This window comes from Carettochelys insculpta, chromosome 7 (assembly GCF_033958435.1).
Source record: "Carettochelys insculpta isolate YL-2023 chromosome 7, ASM3395843v1, whole genome shotgun sequence".
Taxonomy (NCBI): domain Eukaryota; kingdom Metazoa; phylum Chordata; order Testudines; family Carettochelyidae; genus Carettochelys; species Carettochelys insculpta.
In genome coordinates this window covers 51,793,180-51,809,920 of record NC_134143.1, presented here as the reverse complement: position 1 = coordinate 51,809,920, position 16,741 = coordinate 51,793,180, and the positions used below count along the sequence as shown (strand labels likewise).

Below are 16,741 nucleotides of genomic sequence, written 5' to 3'. Positions count from 1 at the left end.
TAAGACAAAAGTTAATGAAATAACATTGGCTTTGAATGATGCATTATTTTCATAATTTGGTTTTCAATGGGATTTTTACTTGCTCTTCTTAAATACACTATTATGGTTGCCTTTTCTATATAAATATCCAAAACTTTTGTTTTTTTGTTGGCACTTTAATTTGCCAAATGCCTGTCATCACTGTAAATTCCATTAGCTTGATTTATGGTTCACTAAAATCGGCATAATATCGATATCATACTGTTGTAACCTGACGGGTGTAGCATTCAGTTTGAATTTAAAATTCCGAATGAAGGGTAGTGAGGAAGCTCTATGTCATTAAATCAAATTCATTAGCCTCCAAACATGTCCCGTATGTGCCCCACAGTGCCTCACAGTTCTCCGCTCTGGCCTCTTCCATCTTCACTGCTCTCAGGTGTAGAGGACTTAAGCAGCAGAAAGACCACTTCAATTGGGCAACTGGAAGCCTCTGGCTGTAGGTTCATGAGAAGCTGAAAAATCTTCTTTTTTATTGCAGTTAGTTTGGCTGTAGTTCTGTGTCTACCTCTGCTAGCTGCCTTTTTTTTTTCTTTTTCTGCACTGCCTGGTGCCAGCTGCTGCTCCTCCCCTCGCACCATGTGTCAGCTAGGCTGTGGGTGGGGGTCATACTTATATGATAGGATGAGAAACTTCTTTTCAGCTGTTTACATGTTGTTCTGCCCGCCCCCCCGCCACCCGCAGCCCCTTCCGTCCTTCCCCCTGGAGGTGCCACGCAGTCTGGAACTTGCCAGTGCCCAGTTGAATCATGTGGCTTGACCCCAAACCAATAAAAGGATGTATTGCACAAGTTGCTAGACAGCTTTCACGCAATGAGGGTCCTATAGCCAGTCGGGGGAAGTCTCCTTGGGTGATCATGATTTTTGGGCAACAGAAGAAAATACTTTGTCACTAGTGTGGCTGTCCTCTCAGAAAAAGTTGATGTATGGACTTTATCCAAAGTCCAAGGGGCTGGCTATAGTTGAGGGTCTTTTAGCCACCCGGGGGAAGTCTCCCTCGGTGGTAATGATTTTCAGGTGCTGGCCATAGCTGGGGTCTTTTAGTTGCCCAAGGGAAATCTCCCTCAGCAGTCATGATTTTCGGGTGCTGGCTGTAACTGGGGGTCTTTTAGCTGCCCTGAGCCATATCTGTTTTAATGAGGGCAATGTAGTAGCTATATAATTACAACAGTTCTCGAAGTAAGGCTTGCAGTGAGGAATATTTTTACTCTGAGGGTCTTCTTGGCAGGTCCAAACCTGGCTGTAGCCAGGGGTCTTCTAGCCACCTTGGGGAAGTCTCCCTTGGCAGTCACGATTTTTGGGGCTGGCTGTAGTCAGGGGTCTTTTAGCTACCCCGAGCCATATCTGTTTCAATGATTCATTGCAGTTTCAGTGTAGCACCCGTGTGTACTTAAATTCTTGCTCTAAGGGTCTTTGTCCAGGAGGTCTACATCTTTGCCAGGTCCAAACCTAGATCCAAACCTAGGTACACTGTTACAGGGGCAGGTGGTGCGTCTCCCTCAGTGATCATGTTTTTTGGGTGCTGGCTGAAGTCTGGGTCTTTCACCTGCTTGCGGGAGGTCTCCCTCAGTGGATATGATTTTTGGGGCTGGCTGTAATTGTGATCTTTTTACAAGGCCATTGAAGGCAATGTGGTAGCTATACAGTTACCACAGTTCTTGAAGTAAGGCTTGCAGTGAGGAATATGTTTACTCTGAGGGTCTTTGGCAGGTTCAAACTTAGATCCAAGCCTGGGCATGCTGGTAATAGGGGCATGTGGTGGGTCTGCCTGGGCAGTCATGATTTTTGGGGCTGGCTGTAGTCGGGGGTCTTTTAGCCATCCGGGGGAAGTCTCCATCGGCAGCCACAATTTTCAGGGGCTGGCTGCTGCCTGGGGAAAGTCTCCGGCTGCTGATATAGTCAGTGGTTGGGGGCAGCAGAGCATTAAGTGCCCAGAGGCAGGAGCTGGGACCAGACTTGCTCTCCAGTGGATCATCGTTAAAGGATTTAAACTGTACTCATTCCAATGTGGCAGCTGTTTGTCAGGCTTCCTCTCCATAATTAACCCCTGGTTCCCCATTTCAGTGTCACTTTCTGTGCCTAAGGGTAAGTTGATCGGGCAGACATTCAGTATAATGCCCGTGGGTACTTAGATGAATATTTCTAGATTATGGATTGGGTGCAAGGGTTTTGCAGTGGTTGCAAGGATGAAACTTCTTGTTCTGAGGGTGAAACCCCATCTGGAAGAAGGGATGTTTGTTTAACACAGCAGGGGAATGAGGGAAATGACATGTAGGAAATGAAATGTGGGAAGATGTCATCAGATACCCACATCCGCTTGCGGGGCATTTTAAAACATGCTGCACCAGTGAAAATAACCAGAATGCCATGGGTCTCAGGGAACTGTGGGAAAGGTTCGTATAATACACTGCTGCAGCACTCAGTTTGAGCTGCTTATATGTGGCAGCAATAAGTCAGTTTTGTGGGGAGCATGTGAGAATGTGAGGATGCTCTAAATTGAATTGATAAAACCCAGCGTTAATAAATCGATCTTAATAAATTTGATTTTAGCTTGTAGTGGAGATGCAGCCAGAGAATAAAGGAGTGTATAATAGATATATAATCAAATACAGTTTGTTTTCTTATCACAGAGCAAAGAGCAACAGTAGGATTGAAATCAGCAGATAAACACTAATATAAAGTTCAAAATATTCAGTGTTTCAAGAGGATATATAATTCAAGAATCTAGTTAAGAAATTATAAATAATGTAATACTAAGACTTTAAGCTTTTTTGAGAATTTGTTCAAAGCAGATTTATTTTTGCTGCCTTATAATTTATACATGTGATATAAAACCTTTATTACTGTTATGATGGTCGTTACATTAATTCCACAGAAGTATTGACAGTAGATGGTTTTCTTGTATCTAATGAGCCCTGACACTTGTGTCTGACGGGATACGCTGTCTCTTACTACAGGTTATAGACTTGTATTCCACATGTGATCACACAATATATTTTAGAGACCAGAACATTTTAATTATTTCTTTTTTGTTAAATTTAAACTTTGCAAAGATGCCTCAAAACCTCAAGACCTCCCAAACATTCCCTTCAGTGGTTGTTTTACCATTTTTATCTCAAACCCCTAAATCTGTTTTGGTCATTTAATTTTCTCTCTAGGGACCCCCACTTACCTCATTCCCCCACCCCCAAGCCTTCACCAGAGTTTGAAAACCTTCTGATACTTAGTTGTCAGAGAATTCAGATAAGGAAGCAGGCTACTTGGCTACTAGGAAGGAGAGTTTGGGCTTAAGGAAGTTCAAAGGATTCTCCCTATTCCTCGGAGCCACATGTCACCACCATTGCAAGCCTTCTAGCTAATGCCTGTAAAGAATTCCCCTTAATTAGCTAGGTTGTGGTGGGCAATATTGATGAGGAGCATGCCAAGAATTTGGTAAGTGGCCAAGGACCACACTTTTTCATGGCATTAATGGAGGAGGTTCAGAGTCTGGGATAGAGGGCAGGTGCAGAAGGGAGCTTGGGGTAAGAGATTTGGGTGTGGGGTGTCTGAGTGGGATCTAAAAAGGGAGTTTGGGAAAAGGAGGGGGTTGTGATTTGGGGCAGGGGATTGGGGTACAGGAGAAGATGCATGGTTGTGACTTATGGTAGGGGTTATGGTGCTGAGTTTGGGAGGGGGTTTGGGTGCAGGAGAGGATTCTGACCTGGAGGGGAAGGGTGCAGGAGGGCTGCAGGGTATGGGACAAGGTTGCAGCCAAGGACAGGAGTGCAGGAGCAGGTGCAGGGCTTTAGGTTGTGACCGGGGATAGGAGATTGGGGTGAAAATTCTAGGAGGGGATTGTGACCTTGAAGAGGAGATGCCGATCTGGGCAGGGTTATTGGTGCAGGAGTGGGGGTTCCAAGGGTTTGGTCTGTGTGGGGTAGGGGCAGAAATGGGGAAAGAGGATGGGGAAGGGAGATACTGAGGTGCCAGACACAGTTTCTGACTGGGCGACACTTGGGTGGCTTCTGGCCAGCAGCCCAGCAGGTTCCTTAGCCAGGCTACCTGCCTTCCATGCGGCCATACATGCTCAGAGCTGCTGCAGGGGCCATGTATGCTGCTCTGCAATGAATGCTTAGAACCTGGGAGAGAGGGGAGGGTTAGGCCACATGCTGCCTGTCTTGCAAACAGGCAGCTTCAAATGGCTGGACATCAGCCTGTGGGAGCAGCAAGATTTTTCTGGGGGCAGGAACAGCATGAGAAGTCTCCCCCTAGCATCTTGCCCCTGGCTTGCAGCATCCACAGTGCTCCACAGTCTACTTTTCTGAGTGCTGAATGGGAGTGGGGCAGGCAGAGAGTTGGCTGAGCTTTCCACATACTGGATCCAGCAGCATGACAGGCCACATCTGGTGCATCATTTTGCCCAGCCTGTACTTAAAAAATCTCTTTAGTTTATTTTTGAACATACTGGCTATGTCTACACTAGCCAAAAACTTCGAAATGGCCACGCAAATGGCCATTTCGAAGTTTACTAATGAAGTGCTGAAATATATATTCAGCGCCTTATTAGCATGTGGACGGCCGCGGCACTTCAAAATTGACGCGGTTCACCGCCGCGCGGCTCATCCAGACGGGGCTCCTTTTTTGAAAGGACCCTGCCTACTTCGAAGTCCCCTTATTCCTATGAGCAGATGGGAATAAGGGGACTTCGAAGTAGGTGGGGTCCTTTCAAAAAGGAGCCCCGTCTGGACGAGCCACGTGGCGGCGAGCCGCATCAATTTTGAAGTGCCACGGCCACCCGCATGCTAATGAGGCGCTGAATATGTATTCCAGTGCTTCATTAGTAAACTTCAAAGTGGCCATTTCAAAGTTTTTGGCTCGTGTTGACACGGCCACTGTTACTTAAAGTTAGGGACATAAATGATGTGTATGAGAAATAATTTTCATTCCTATAAGATAAAATTCTCTTCACATAAATTTGGAGTAAATTTAGCTCTAAAAAGCAACAATAAAATGAAAAAAAATAGACTAAAGTTAGGTTTACAATAGTTATTTCTGGCCAACACATTATTAATGATAGCACTATATTTTATTGTAGCATGGATGATATAAAAGTACCTCACATACGCTATGTCTACCCTAGGGCACTACATCGAAGTAGCCCATTTTGAAGTAACAACATCGAAATAGGCTACTTTGATGCGTATCGTCCACACATCCTCCAGGACTGGTGCCGTTGATGTTCAGTGTCAAAGTAGGGACGGGGAACATCAAAAGGCGCTGCCCCAGAAGGAAAAGTGGAGCGTCCACGCGCACCAGCGCTCCCCGTCAAAATAAGGAGCCAGGAAAGCCTGCAGACGGGGTCAAAGGCTGGACTAGCCCTTCCGGGGCAACAGCAAACCGCTCCTTTAAAGGGCCCCTCCCAGACACACCCAGCCTGCACAGCACGAGGTCTGCAGAGTGCTAGCTACACTCTCGCAGACCTACGCACAGCAGCTATGGACCCCCAGCAGCAGCAGCAGCAGGAGCAGCAGCAGCAGCACCTGGAAGCCTTCCAGGTTGTCACCCACGGAGCAAGCACCCTGTTAGGTGCTGCATGGGATGCTGCCCAGCAGCTTCTGCTGCCAGGGGGGCCCTACCAGGGGGCAGATGGGGATGCCTCTGACCATTGGGCTTCCTTGTTCCTCCCCCTCTGGGTGCTCCGCCACCTCTGGAGCTACCCCACCAGCTCCAAGTGGTGGGAGCAGCTGGTCATGGGGGAGTGGGACAATGACATGTGGCTGCGAACTTGTGCATGCACCAGCAGACCTTCCTGGAGCTCTGCCAGTGGCTCACCCCCACACCAAGGCACCAGGACACCCGGATGCGGCGCGCTGTCCCTGTCGAGAAGAGGGTCACAATAGCTGTCTGGAAGCTGTCCACTCCAGACAGCTACTGCTCCGTGGGACACCAGTTTGGAGTGGGAAAGGCCACAGTTGGGGCCGTCATCATGTAGGTAAGGAGGCCTGGGCCTACACCCACTGGGGGCGGGGGGGCCGGGTATGGGGCTGGGGAGGGAGTGATGTCGGGGAGGGAGGGGGGCCGGGTGTGGGGTTGGGGAGGGAGCGGCCGGGCAGGGAGGTGCCCAGGAGGAGGGGCCTGGGGCCCCCTGCACACCCTCATGGGCGCTTGTGTTCCCTTCCAACAGGTGGTCCGTGTGCTCAGTGCCATGCTGCTCTAGAGGGTTGTCTGAGTCGGGGACCTGGACGCAGCCGTCGCTGGATTTGCTGCCTTGGGGTTCACGAACTGCTTCGGTGCCCTGGTTGGGACCCACATCCCCATTTACGCCCCAGACCACAGCGGGGGAAGATACATCAACCGGAGGGGCTACCACTCCGTGGTCCTGCAGGCCATGGTGGACAGCCGGGGCTGCTTCCAGGATGTCTACGTGGGCTGGCCCGGCTGTACACACAACACCCGCGTTTTTAGGAACTTGGGCCTGTGCTGCTGGCTGGAGGCGTGGACCTACATCCCTCAGTGCTCCTCTGCATCGTGGCGGATGCGGCTTACCCCCTCCAGCTCTGGCTCATGCACCCAGACACCGGACACCTCACCGCCATCCAGGAGCGGTTCAACACCTAACTGAATCACACCCGCTAAGTGGTGGTGAAGACCTTCAGACTGCTGAAGGTCTGCTTGCGGTGCTTCCTGTCCTGCCTGGACATCGGCCTCCAGAACATTCCCCAGGTTGTGGGCACACGCAGCATGCTGCACAACATTGTTGAGAGCAAGGGGGAGGCCTTCATCCAGGGGTGGGCAGTCGATGCCGGCACAGGCCCGAGAGGGGGCCCAGTCAGCTGTCGTACCCCGTCACCAGGCCCACCACGAGGGTGTACAGGTCCGTGAGGTCCTGCGGGTCCATTTTGATCAGGGAGACCCCTGAGCACCTCCCTGGCCTTCCCCAGAGGGCCTCCCACACACCGCCCCCACACCATCCCCCCAACAAGCACATGTGTCAGGTTCTTTGGAAAATAAAACTGTGGATTATTGAATACTGCTAAAACTGTGTTATGTGCACAACAGAACTGGAACCAATGTACAAAGGGGGACACCTATATACAAATGGGGTCCATAGGATGGCTCGGCTGTCGGCCCATCAATCTGGGGTGGGGGTAGAGGGGTGTGACCCCTGGCGAGGATGGGTTGCGGCCCCCCCCCCCGCTTGTCCACAGTCCCTGGAGCGGCCGGCTGGGGTCCAGGAGGACCTGCAGGTATGGCTGGGATGCCTCCACCGGCATGTCTTCAGCCCCAGTGGGCTGCAGTCCTAGGGGTCTGGCAGGCGGGATGGCAGGCAGCACAGCAGGTGGGGTGGTGGGCGGGGCGGGGGGAGCATTGGGTGGAGCAGCAGGAAGGGTGGCAGGAGGGCAAGGTGGGGGGCAGGAGCCAGGCAACAGCCTCCCGGAGTGACCTGGCTGTGTCCCAGAACACGTCCATGAATTTTTGCCATGCCACCTGGTGCCAGTTGGACTCCTCCCTATCAAAGTGGAGCCTCTCCTCGGCCACCTCCTTTGGCCACCAGAGAACCTCCAGGAGCTGGAGGTCCACGGGGGCCATCCTCTGGGTCTGGCGGTGGCGTGCCCGTCCTGCTGACCTTGGAGGTGTCCCTGGCACTGACATTGGCACTGCCTGGCCTCCGGCAGGCTCTTGGGGACCACAGAAGGTTCCTGACTGCCTGGGGCCTCAGATGGTGCAGCTGTGGAGAGGGAGAGAGGGAGGGGAAGGCTGTTAGTACTGTGCTCTGGCTTGTGGCCCATTCCCCCTGTCCTCCCTTGGGTGCTGGGTCTCTGTCCCCCATCGGTGGGTGTGGTGTTTCTGTTGGGTGGCCCCATTGCATGGTTCCCACCCCCCAGGGTTAGGGCACGATGCTGTCCACAGGTGTGGGTGCTGCTGGGCGCGGATGGCCATCCTGGGACTGTGCTGTGGCTGGGCAGTTGAGGATCGGGATCCACTGGGGGTGTGTGGGGCTCCCAGTCATGTCTGGTGCCCCACCCCATGTACTGGGTGTGTGTGCCCTGTGGGGTACGTAACTGACCACCCACTGCCGCCGTCAGGGGAACGCCGGTGGGCGGACGCTCGGCTGGTGCTCCGGGAGGGGAGGTCTATGAGGAGCCCCCCCATCGCTGCTGGACACTTCCTCTGCTGTCCCGGGGGTGGCTCCTCGGGTGGGCCCCGGGGCGCAGGGCTGGCCTCAAGGCCGGACTCTGACTCCGAGGCCTGCCTGGGACTCCTCGGCTGCAGTGTCCAATGTGGCCTGGGGGAAAGAGTTGACCCTGGGGCCCAGGATGGCCCTGAGCTCCCTGTAATAGGGGCAAGTGGCAGGGGCGGCCCCACACTGGCTGGCCAAGTCATGGGCATACCCCTGCCACAGCTCCTTCATCGGAGTGCAGGCAGGGTGATCCCAGGAGGCCAGGCCTTCAGCCAGTCAGGCAAATTCTTCCCTGTTCCGCCACTTGCTTCCCATCATGTGGAGTACTTCCTCCTCACCCCAGAGCCCCAGCAGGTCTCTACCTCTGACCAGGAGGGGCCCCGCCACTTTTTGGTCCCCCATATGACTGCTGGGGGTGCCTTGGTCCCCTCGGGGGGGAGCCCTGGAGATGCTCTGGGGGCTGGCTGGCTGCCATGGGTGGCGAATGCATGGATTGGGGCCCTTGGAAAGTGTGAAGGGTTAGCACGTGTGTGTGCTGCTGCCTGCAAGCGCTCAGCTTCCTGCCACAGGAAATCTGGGTCCATGGTGCTTTAAGGGCTGCTGTACATGGTGATCATAGAGCCCTGCAGGGGTTGGACAGCACGTCTCAACCTCTCAGCTGATTGCTGCCATGGAGGACCCTGCTATTTCGAAGTAGTGAGACTCGTTGAATGTCAAAGTAGGGCGCTGTTTCCATCTTCAGATAGGAATAGCTATTTCGACGTCTCACAGCCTAACGTCGATTTCAACGTCGAAATAGCACACAGCGCTTGTAGATGCGATGCATGCTATTTCGACGTTGGGTCAGATACTTTGAAGTAGCCAGCTAGCGTAGACACACCCATATTGTTTAATATGCAGAACAGTATGTTGGTATGGGCTCTATGAGGTTGTATTTAAGCACAGTGGCTATGTCGAGATTAGAGCGATTTGTCAATGGAAGTTCTTGTCAGAAGATACCTTCCGACAGAGCTTTTGTCGACGGATTGCGGCCAGACTGTCAAACAGATCACAAGAGTGAATTGCTCTGTCAACAGACAGTGGCCAGATTGCCCAGCTGCTCTATTAGCAAACTGGCTAACCAGGAGCACAGCAGACAGGGTTGCTCAGTGTGCTGGAAGCCTTCTTTTGTCAACAGGAGGCCCCCTGGAACGTCCAGACCAGCATTTTGTCGTCAGGTCTCTGTCCACAGAGGCACTGCTCCTCATGGGGGTGGGGAAAGCGGTCATTAAATGTGCTGCATTCTGTGGACTTACTAGCGACAGAACGCTCTTGGGAATCTGGATGCTGTATGGATTTTGTTGGCAAAATGGCTGTTTTGTCAACAAACCCCTCTAGTCTAGCCTGTGGGCTCATTCAAGTAGCTCTTTTAAGTGAGAATTGTGACACTGTACATTTTAAGACAAGCCTAAATTCTGAGTCATCTATGCTAACTATGGTTTTTAATTTACATTTTGACATTGGTAGTTTTTGGGTATTGTCCCATTTAATTTAAATCTTTGCACATACTTTTAAAAACAAGGCATTTGCCAAGTATGTGTGCATTGAGATGGACATGTTATTTGCAGTATTAGTCAAACTAATAACAACTTGTATCAGTTTGTCTCCCTAATACTCATAACTAAAGAGAATCGTGAATAGTTACTGGACCGTGATATGAACCATGATTTTTGCAAGATAACTGTCTTTTTTGTTATCACAAGTAACTCTATACTTACAGGCAGTCTCCAGTCTTCTCACATCTGTATTCTTCAGCTTCTCTCACCTCCTTTTTTTGAGTGTTGTGCTATTCTGTAGTCTCTGTCCACATGAGATTATTTATTTTTATTTCACTCTGGAAGGCCTAATAAATGCTTCATGTATAGAGCTGCAGCAAGATTTCACTTTGACGGAACTGGGCCTTCTAGGCTTCTTTGGTGCTGAAAAATGCATTGTTTAAAAAAAAAAAAAAAAACCTGACAAATGGAACATATTGTCTCCGGTAAACATATTAGAAGTTTTGATGCACTCTTCTGTACATTTTCGATAAGTGTGATAACACTCAGTAAAATTAAATGATCCTACAACCCCTCACCCAACTAGTCAAAACTAACCAGACAGAATGAAGTTCAAAAATCTCAGATACCCTCTTTACCCCAAAGCACCAATTCAATATGTCTTCCCCACAAACAGAGCTATGAAAGTATAAAGGTCAACCAATTTTGGCAGTTTTGGATCTTTGCTTGCAAAATTTGAGAAAGTGATTTAAGACCATTGCTGATAAAATTTGCCAATGACATAAAAGATTGTTGGCGTGGTAAATAATGATGACAGCCATCTGGGCCTGTTCAAACAAAGTATATTTTTACACCATCAAAAGAGAGGTCAAACAGCTCGCAACACTGCATACAGGTCATATCTACATAATGGGATACACCATCCTGAAAATGTTTGAAAAAAAAGATTCAGTGGTCACAGGGGACAAACAGTTGAACATTGCTCTCAGGAAAGAGTTGTAGTTAAAAGGGCTAATCTGATTGTTGACTGTATAAACAGAAGAAGAATAGGGAGGTGGTTTTAGTTGTGCATATGGCACTTGAGACCAATACTGCAATATTCCATCCAGTTCTAGCATATAGTAGAGCAGGAGTCAGCTACCTTTCCATAATGGAATGCAGAAATCCAACCTTTTGACCTCTTGTACAGTCTGAGTGCCAGTGATACTTTTTAAAGTCAGCAATAGCCCCACTTACAACAGTGTCATTAATAAATTAAGATGTAGAGCTTTACAGTTTAGATGGTGATTAGTAGCGTTAACTGGTCTTTTGTTAACCCACAGTCTGCATGGCTTTGAGCAAGCTCTCAGCTGCACGGAGGAGGAGGGATGGGGCTGACCTTCCACCTGGCGTGCCATTCTTGGCACCTGACAAAAATTGGCTCGCGTGCCACTCTTGGCACCTGTGCCAGGGGTTACTGACCCCTGTAGTAGAAAAGGCCATAAAAGCGATATGAGGGTGATTTGAGGAGCCTGATCTCTTTACCAAAAGAAGAAGAGGTGATGTGATTATGGGGTAAAAGTATTTTCACAGAAAGAAAATGTCAGACATAAGAGGGCTTTTTTAATCTAGAGGAAAAAGACATAACAAGAACCGACTGATGCAAGTAAAAGCCAGACAAGTTCAAATCAGTAGTACGCGCATATTTTTAACATGAAGGCAGTTAACCGCTTGAAGAAACGAACAAGGGAAGTGGTGTATTCCAATCAAGACTGAGGTCTTTCTGGAAGGTGAAACACAAGTTACTGGATTCAGAATAGGGATTACTGAATGAAATTCAATTGCTTCCGTTATACAGGCGATCATTTTAGATAGTCTAATGGTCCTATCTGGTCTTATGCTCTGACTCATAGAGTACGAGTGCCATATTCATAGGCAAAATGTATGCAGTGCTATTTTTTTCATTGACTACTGCAAATTAAAACAAAAAAAAACCAAGTGTTTACTTGCGGCACAATGTAATTTTTTTCTTATACACACATATCAAATTACTTACTATGAATTGTTGCAAAAATTAAGATTTTGGCCTCTATCTTGCTTTTTGTGCACTGGAGTATGAACTGAATATCATGAATGGATCAAAATTGGTATGAAGTATACATGTGATATACCAATTTTTACCTTGAAACTGTGTTTAGTTAAATAAATTTGCAGCGTGTTTCCAGCTGCTAGAGTTGTACTTTACTGATACGGCAATTATGCCCAGAAGTATTTCAGGTCTTCTGTTTCATCCTGGTATAGCTGAGCTGTAAACATACTGCTGCCAAATTATTGGTTGCAATCATAGTGACCAATTTAAAATAGTAGTACTTACTGTGTACTATTAGACTAATGCAACAGCTTGTTAACTGCTTGTTTCAAAAGGCTTATGAAAAATTAATGTATTAGGTATTTTAAATGTAGTGTACAATCAAAACATTTAGTGAAAGTAAAGAATGCATAAATATATTTTGTTCATTGTGTAGGATCTTGTCTTAAGCAAGAAAAACCAAACACTTAGTACTTACAGTGGTCTTTTTTCAGTTTTAATCATGATTTTTTTTTCATTTTACCCTGATTATAAAGTATCTTACAGTGATTAATTTTAAGAAAACAGGTGGTACTTACACAAATTGTTTCCTAATAATAATTTCAAACAGAGAAATGTCACTGTTGCTTAATGGGAATTATGCAGACTTAGAAAAACATTGCCCATGTAGTATGAAATCAGTAAGTAATGCAAAATTACTGCAGTATTTATTGATTAGAAAGTAATTAAAGCATGTTATGAGAGCAGTGCATATAATAAATTTAGTGTCTGAAAATGCATGAAATTGTAATTGAATTTACTAGCATAATGTTGTTCCTGCTTTCTATAACATTTATCACATTAGGGTGGAAATAGTTCTATGTCAGTCACATATCATATGTCGCTAAAAGTTTTAAAGAATTGAATATGCCTCTCAATCTAAATTGAGCCTCTGTGATCCTCAGTGTAACACACTATGATGCATTTAACAGACTTGCAAAAAACATCTTATTACAAATTACATAGTATGGTATGGTATAACACAGGTATTTTGGAGCAAGAGTATGCAGTTATTTTTTTCTTTTAAAAATGTAAAAAATTAAAAATCTGCAACGTTTAAGAAAATATTCTAGACATGTAGACAACACTCAGTGATAACTTCCATTTTTTTAGTTCATAAACATGTCATCAAGGAATTCTTCTGTGTTATGAATATCTGTATAATATTAGCTTTGGGTGACTCAATAACCAAGTATAAAAACATTTGTAGAGTTCTGCTTCAGAGTCTGTTCACACAAGAATATTTAGAATGGATTTTTGGGAAATCTCTCTTTCTAGTTGGCATTAACGATCTGTAAAGAATTCCGATTGTGATATATTTGACTTGGTGTTTTAAAAAATATACTAGACGTGTATGATGTTTTCTTTGTATGTATGACACTGTACTCAGCAGTACAGAATTGTTATAAAATAATGTGTAAGTTTTTTCTACTTTGTCCTGTTTAATATTTTGAAATAGTTGGGAATTTTAAAACAAGGTGGGATATCTCTGTAAACAGTTTTATAACTTTAATTAAAAACAGTATAAAATACATGAAACGCATTTTTTTCCACATGAAACAATTGCACTTCCTTCATGGCACTCCTTCTCTTTTCCTTCATCTTTCACAAAAATATTTTAGAGTACTGTTTACTTATGTACAAGGATTTGTAGCCCTCTTGACATTTACTACAAAGGTGAGCATTTCATTAAAGCATCCAGTTGAAATAGTTTTGACGTGGACATAAACAGTTTCACATATACTGTATGTACTCACATTAGCTTTCTAATTACTTTCAAGACAAAGACCAAATTGTTTGGTATAGGATCCTTGTAGAATGAATAGAACTTAAAGTGGATTTGATTTTGGGGTAAGGGGAAGGAATTGAACATAAACATCTCCTCTTGCATTTAGTAGGTGCAAACGGTATCTGTTAGGGATGCACTTCTCACATTTAGCTGCATTTAAAGACCGAAGGAGTCAGATCTTAATGATGCCTTGGGGAATGAAACTGCAGAGCTGGTATCTTGTATCCCAGTTTCTGACACATGAGTGTACTCTACAAAAATAATTTAACATAAAGAAACAAGATTCCCAATCCCTATTGTTACAAGAGCTTTCCAGACGGACACCTAGATTAGAATTTTTAATGACCGTGCTTAATATGCAAGGGGAAAAGATTGCAGTATATAATTGATAGTGGGTTTAAAGTGTTTTTGTTTTTAAAAATCTAAAAAGAAATTTGGTTCACAGCTTTTTCGCCAAAGTGTGATTAGTACAGTTAATATATTATTTTAATGCAAATGATATATTACGTTAGTCTGGAAATTACAAGCTTCATTAAGTAAATAACTATTAAAGTCGCCAGGCCCTTCTGAACTCTTATAATAAAGCATAATGCATATTATGAAATTTCTAGCACCTTCTACAGTGGCGCACACTTATTCTCAAGACTGAATTACAAAAAGTTTTTAAATTGAGACAACTGCCAACAGTATCATTTTACTATTATCCATTTCAGTTTTTTTTTTTTATTATCTGTGCCAGAACATATTGGCCTTTGGGTACCAAAAGATAAAAGTGAGATCTAAGAAAGGTTGGTTTCCCATAGCTTTGACCCTGTCAATTTTTAGTGATTTAAAGGCGTGTCCTGACTTCAGGTGGTTTGTGGCTAGTCGTCCTTTGAAAATGAGCAGTAAATATGTCATAAGTCTGGTGATAAAGGTGACACTAAATCAGAGGTGTCAATAAGATGCTGAGATGTAAAAACTTGGTTTAATTCTACAGCACATGAAGGCAAATATACACATATAGTAACGTTACAGAGGTGATTCATGGTCTTGGATGATTTGAAAAATTGTGCTTTCTCCATGATATTATGTGCTAAAAATTGCACTTCTCATGACCTCCACTTCTTTGCAAAATTAAATGTAAAATCGAAGATCTTTGCAAACATAAGGCTTGCTTTCTTCCTCACTAATTTTTTAAACAGAACATAAAAAGGCTTGAAAATAGTGATTCTTAGCTGTGTACAGGATGCCATTTACCAAGTTGAAATGGGAGACTTGCAGATCAAAAGAGGTGTGGGGGAATTGTTTTAGTGGTCATCTTTGTCTATACAAATTTCAATTCAGATTTTACATCCCACATTGGTGAACTGCAAATACAAGTTGGCAAGGTATGATTTAATGCCTTGCTCATGAACATTAGTTTATAGATGCAAAGATCTTTTTGGTACATGTGGTGAGAACTGAATGCATCCCACAATAACCAGAGTAACAGTGGCTAATGACACTGATCAATTTACCAAATTCCCTTTTTAGTTGATTAATTGAATTCCAAATATGTTTCAAAGAAGGCCTTAAACTCCGTAACTAGTAGATTTAGTTAAAGAAACCAGAGTTTCCATCTTCCATGCTTTTTTGATTCAGTTTTGGATTTTTGTTTGGGAGTTGAGGAGTAACCCTCCTGAGAATAAGGCAAAGGTGCAACCTGAGTTTCCTCAATAGGGTGAAGTTTTCTCAGAACTGGCTGTAGTTTATCTTCCTGCTGTTTAAAATCCAGCTCCACGCTAAAAAACAAAACAAAACAAAAACAATTAAATGCTCAATATTAGGATATAAACATTTAATTTAAGACTTCTAAGACTGATACCCAAGTGCTAATGTATTTAAAGTATATGCAAACACCAAGTTAAACTAGATGACTGTAACAGCAACAAATGAGAATTGGAAAATAAATTTATTCCTTGTACCACAAAGAGAAAATATGAATTCTGGCCACACTGAGAAATGATTCCATAGTAACTTGCTAAGGGAAGATCATCAAATTTATTACTAGAAGGGACCTTGAGAGGTCATGTAATCCAGTACCCAGCAATCATGCTAAGACATAGGCCCAGTATACACTAGGAGGAAAAACTGATTTTTAAACACGCGAATCCAGCTACAAGAACTGCATAGCTGGAGTCAACTAATTACCTTTGAGCCTGGCTATATTTCTGACAGCATAATCTAAAGTATACTTAACCTACTGCAGATAACACTTCCAAGTCAAAAACCTGTCCAATCCTTTATTTTTTTTTTGTTTTTGAAAGATGAAGCATCAATTGTAGATCTACATTTTTAGCTAAACAATGAAAAATTGTTTCAATAGGACATAGGGGGCTTGTCTACACTAGCTCCTTGCTTCGAAGGGAGCATGGTAAGTAAGGTGTCAGGAGATTATTAATAAAGTGGTGTGCTGCAAATGCAGCACTTCATTAAGCTAATTCTCCCCTGCGGCAACTTCGAAGTTTAACACCTCGAAGTGCCAGCTCTTGTGTAGCCACGGCTAACCTGCCGGTACTCTGAAGTGCCTGGGCAACTTGGAAGTACCGGTGGGTTAGCCGTGGCTACACGCAAGCCAGCACTTCGAAGTTTAACACGTTGAAGTTTCCACGGGGGAGAATTAGCTTAATGAAGTGGTGCATATGCAGCACAGTACTTCATTAATAATCTCCTGAAACCTTACTTACCGTGCTCCCTTCGAAGTTGGGTGCTAGTGTAGACACAGCCAGGTGTACTTTGTGATAGCCCCATATATTAGGAAAATGTATATCTGTTATTTGTTCACTAATATAAAGCTAAGGCATAAAAGTAAATTTAAACTCATAAAATAGACTTCCTAATTCATAAGCAGATTGTGAAGTGGAAAACCTTGCAAGCTGCCCTGGAGTTAAGGAAAAAGACATGCAGATAAAGTTATAGCCCTAGAATCAAGATATAGCAATAATATACATTTCAAATTAGTTTCTCTTAAAAAAAAAATCAGTGTCAGGATGCAGCAAAAAGGTGAATAAAAATGGGAAGTCGGCACAGTGCTCCAAGCCAAATAAGGGCTACAAAAGCACTGAATGAAGTAGAAATGTTGTTTCAATGGAT

At 45.0% G+C, this 16,741-nt stretch overlaps 2 protein-coding genes across 5 annotated transcripts in view; one reads left to right on the top strand and one right to left on the bottom strand.

Moving 5' to 3' along the window:
• Window positions 1–16,741, top strand: part of DOCK1 (dedicator of cytokinesis 1) — a 620,618-nt gene that overhangs the window by 186,001 nt on the left and 417,876 nt on the right. The window lies entirely within an intron of this gene.
• Window positions 15,207–16,741, bottom strand: part of INSYN2A (inhibitory synaptic factor 2A) — a 78,596-nt gene continuing 77,061 nt past the window's right edge. Inside the window, exon 4 of the mRNA XM_075000183.1 lies at window positions 15,207–15,390. Coding sequence (XP_074856284.1) covers window positions 15,207–15,390 — 184 coding nt within the window. The remainder of the gene's footprint in view (window positions 15,391–16,741) is intronic.